The sequence below is a fragment of the Vigna angularis genome, chromosome 8, assembly GCF_016808095.1.
Source record: "Vigna angularis cultivar LongXiaoDou No.4 chromosome 8, ASM1680809v1, whole genome shotgun sequence".
Classification (NCBI taxonomy): domain Eukaryota; kingdom Viridiplantae; phylum Streptophyta; class Magnoliopsida; order Fabales; family Fabaceae; genus Vigna; species Vigna angularis.
In genome coordinates, this window is record NC_068977.1 from 687582 (window position 1) to 692159 (window position 4578).

Sequence of the window (4578 nt, forward strand, 5' to 3'; positions counted from 1 at the left end):
ATTAATAGGCTAATATTATGATTTTGTGATTTTACTAATTCTCAAGGAGGAACTTAATAATAAAAGAGTTCAAATACGTATAAATTGAAAATATAATTATTAAATGTGTTAGAAAAAAACTTAAATAGCTAAATTTCTAAAATAATGTCAAATTGTATAATTACATATTTTATTATATAATTAAACGTAATAAAAAACATTTATCACTCGAGTTTGAAGAGAAAACTTTTATCTCATTCTTTCCTGTTCTAAAATCTTTAAATTTATTTTTGAGATAAATCTGTATATGCTTAATGAAATAAGAATGATTTAACCAATTTTTATTTCTTTCCATTCATCAATTACTACTATCAAAATAATCATTTATAATCACACAATTAAACCCTCAACCTAATTGTACTTTTTAACACTATATCTATACCATAAAAACATTTCTCTTTGATTATTTAACATATCCAACAGATCAATAATTAAGTTGGATCAATCTTACAAAATAGTAATATTTTAATCATGTAATTAACCTTTCCAAAGTACCATAAATAAATAAAATATCACACACACACATATATACATATATATATATATATATATATATTCAAGTATGTTTGTAAATATTACTAAAAATTGGTAGTTTGATGAGTTATATAATCATGAACTAGCATTCACAACGTGTATATTGATCATCCATCAAACAAGAGACATATCCAGTGAAAAAAGTGATCTAGTGCATGTTATGAATCTCAAAAGCACTGTTGATCAGACATTGAGCATGAGCACAACCAAAAGTGAAACTCCATCTGAAGAAAAGAAAGGTGGCAGAATGAAAAGGCACTCAGAGAAGACAGAAGAAGAAGAAGAAGAAGTAAAACCCTCAAAGAAGAAAGAGCAAAGCCACAAGCAGCAGCAGCAGCACCACCACCACTCAATTTCAAAATTTCCTTCAGCTCCAACCCTTCAAGACTCGTTCAACAACTCTCACAGCAACCACTCTTTCAGCGACGGTGACCTTCAGATGGTGGTGGCTAACCACTCTCAGTCCATGAGTGATGATGCCATCAAGGTCGTGAAGGAGGCAGTGAATAAGAGTATCAAGAGTGTGGCAGTGATGGCTGTGGAAAAAGTTGAAGAAGGGGCACATGATGCTGTTGCTGATGATGATGGAGTGTCCAAGAAAGTGAGTACGTGGTACATTGTTCTTCTCAGTCTGAGAATTGCTGCTTTTGTGTTCTGCAAGTTAGCATTCTCTGTGTTGGCTTCTGATAGAAGGAAAAAAGTGCATCAAGCACCATCAAGAAGATGGGATGAATCACCGCCAGACACGTGGTATACTTTTACCTATGCAACACCATTATTAGACTCTGATGAATTACATTGGTATCAGTTTCAGGAATTCAAGTAAGTTCACTCTAGTCTCTCTAGCATTGGTGTTTTTTTTTTTTTTTTTTTTACATAAAGTACGCAAATCTGATAGAAAAATCATTGCTTCTGTTTGGTGCAATTGCCATTGTTGTAGCTGCATTAGGTTTTGCTAATCTTTGGGTGTGATTGTGTATTAGGTTCTGTTTATCAGTGAATGTGATAGGATTTGTGTATTCTGCATTACAAATATTTGATCTTGGAAAGTACTTCGTCACAAAACGACACACAATCGATCCCAAACTACGTGGTTACCTCAACTTTGCTATTGATCAGGTAAAAATTATTATGTCACAGTTCATCAGGTATTTTCATTCTATATCAGTTCTATATATAAACCAGTACGTAGTCGGATTTTGGTCCATGCTACTCAGAATTCTGCAAGGGAAAGATAATTTTTGAATCAGAATCAGAGTTTTATCTTCATAATCTGGATAATAAGCAACGACATTAAAGAAAAGAATGTATTAATTCAACAATAACGTGCTCTCTAGTTAAAACATTCTTTTCTGTTTATCCATTTCAAAGTAATAATAGTCTTTTAAAACTATTATGAAACACCCTATTGCAAAATATTTAATTAATACAAATTATTTGTGATTCACATTTCTCTTGTAATATTATTAATTGGTAAAACGTGTTATAATTATATCTAAGAGTAAGCGTGAGTTAAGTCACACTATTACTATAATTGAGAAAATTCAACAACATATAATAAGAACTTATAAGCCTAATTTTTTAAGGTTTTAATAAACCTAACTTTTTAAGGTTTTGAATTTGAAATGAGGTCAATTCATTACTTGAATTAGACTTATATCTTATTGTTAGTGTATTTCTTCATTAAATCTCCTATCAAAATTGAAACTTTATTTTGGTGACCGACTTAAACTAATTCTTGTATTAAAAGTCATTTTAATGAAAAGTAAAACAAACATGTTTTATTATGATGAACAAAAGTATAAATAAGAGATATTTACGTTAATTATAATAGAATGTGCTAGTATCAAGGAATTCACCTCAATATTATTACTATTATTATGAAAATATTATAAACAATTAATTCTTGTGTTAAAAGTTTTTTTAATGAAAAATCAGACTAATATATCTTATTATGACGAACGAGGGTACAAATAAGTAATTTGTTTCAGTAGGATGTGTTAATACGAAGGAACTCACGTAAAAAAATATCATTATAGAAATATTGTAAACAAATTTAATGCATAAAATGCTTTCATGTAATTAGTTGTTTAATAAATCTCCTATGTGTCTTAAAAATGGAAAAAATTTTCGTGTCTATGCATGCATGCATGTTATATGGATATTCTTCCACCTCTACGTAACTATTTTTAGTTTATAGTTCATGGATCATGGCATATATTTTATCACATACTAATTAAGAATGGTCTTTGATGGGTTGAAAAACTTCAGGTCATGGCCTATCTTCTAATGTCGGCATCATCTTCAGCTGCGACCACAGCACATTATTGGGCAAACGAAGTTTCAGATGGAGACAAGTTCTTGGAAATTGCGAAGGCATCTGTTGCTTTATCCTTCATTGCGTTTGTGGCCTTTGCATCTTCTTCTATTGTTTCAGCTTTCATCTTTTGCAGATTCAACTAGTTTATCTATCTATGCAACATTACTCTATATCATAATTATATGACATAGTCATGAAGTGTCAGCTGCATGTCTTTGATGAAGTTTTATCACTTCTGGATAATCAAATGCTCAAATTTTCAAAAGCAAATCTCGTTATGGTTTTCTGCTTTCTGGTTTAAGAAGAAAATGAATTTTTCTAGCACGTTTCAGTTTTGTATATGGAGACAGAAGAACACAAGTTTTTCATAAACTATTCAACATTATAAGTGTTTGGTTTCAAAGTTGAATTTCTCGTAATCACGTTGTCATTTAAAGTAATGTTCATATATATATATATATATATATATATATATATATATATATATATATATATATATATATATATATATATATATATATATATATATATATATATATATGTTTACTTTGCCGTTGAAGAGTTGATTTTGAATGTAAAATTAATTTTAAAATATTTAACAAGTTTTAGGTTTTTTTTAAGTTAAATTTTTCATAATGACTAGTAACGCGATTTAAAGTAAATGTTCATGTATTTAATTTTACATAGAGACTTGATTACTGATTTAACCAACTTTAAATAGCTTCTCCTGATTAAAAAGCTTATACTGTATTTTACTTTAACCTTACTTTTAAAATAAATATATTAATTTTAACTTAAACTAACTTTAAATCAATTACATGGAAACTGTGTGAGTAGTGAGTTTTAGTATTTATATAGTACAATGCAACTAATAGAATTTGAACCAAATACAACATTTAAAATTGATTTGATCAAGGCTTATACAACAAAGACTTTATCATTGTTTGCATGTTGTGCAGCTAAGCAAAAACATACATCTAATCATAAATTTAACAAATAACAACATATTTCTAAAGGAGGAAGGACAATCATAAATTTAACAAATAACAACATATGAGACTAGAAGTGGAAAAGCAAAGATTGTGGTTGAAAATATTGGAATTTATGTGTGGATCATGGAGGAATTTAAATACTAATACAAAAAGTGAAGGAAGAATCATGATATTGGAGTGACTTGCACAAGGTATGTGAGGTAGGACAACAAAATAATTGGTTTTAATAACAGGTTACATTGTGGAAAAAGGAAATAAAATCAAATTTTAGGAAAATAAATGGGTGGGAGATATATACCATTAAGCCATAGGTTTCTTAGGTTGTTTGCCATCTTAAATCATAAAACAAAATAAGAGGAGCATGGATGAGAGAAAGAATTGTTTAGGAAGCATCCCATGAGCAAGAACTTAAGCAAATCATAATGCATAAACCTTTTAGAAGAGAAATAGAAATGGAAAATATCCAAAGTAACACTTAGAGTAGAGAAATTGGCATGCCCATGCATTATCTCACCGAATACTCACATAAACACTTAGCTTTTTCTATTATAGTGCGGAATGTTATACTGAATCCGAATAGGAAAAAAAATGTCAAATTAGAACAATATATTATTTCGGGGGATTAGTATCTTACCTTTTACATAAAAATGAACATCAACTACCAAAGAAATTCCAAAACAAATCTTTCATTTT

General features: G+C 29.2%; 1 protein-coding gene across 1 annotated transcript; it reads left to right on the forward strand.

Annotated features, from left to right (window-relative positions):
- Positions 1-636: 636 nt before the first annotated feature.
- On the forward strand, positions 637-3206 carry LOC108345478 (CASP-like protein N24). Its single transcript, XM_017584065.2, has 3 exons — positions 637-1395; positions 1557-1692; positions 2845-3206. Exons 1-3 carry the CDS (start codon positions 734-736, stop codon positions 3034-3036), a joined length of 990 nt encoding a protein of 329 aa, XP_017439554.2. The 5' UTR covers positions 637-733; the 3' UTR covers positions 3037-3206.
- The last annotated feature ends 1372 nt before the right edge of the window (positions 3207-4578 follow it).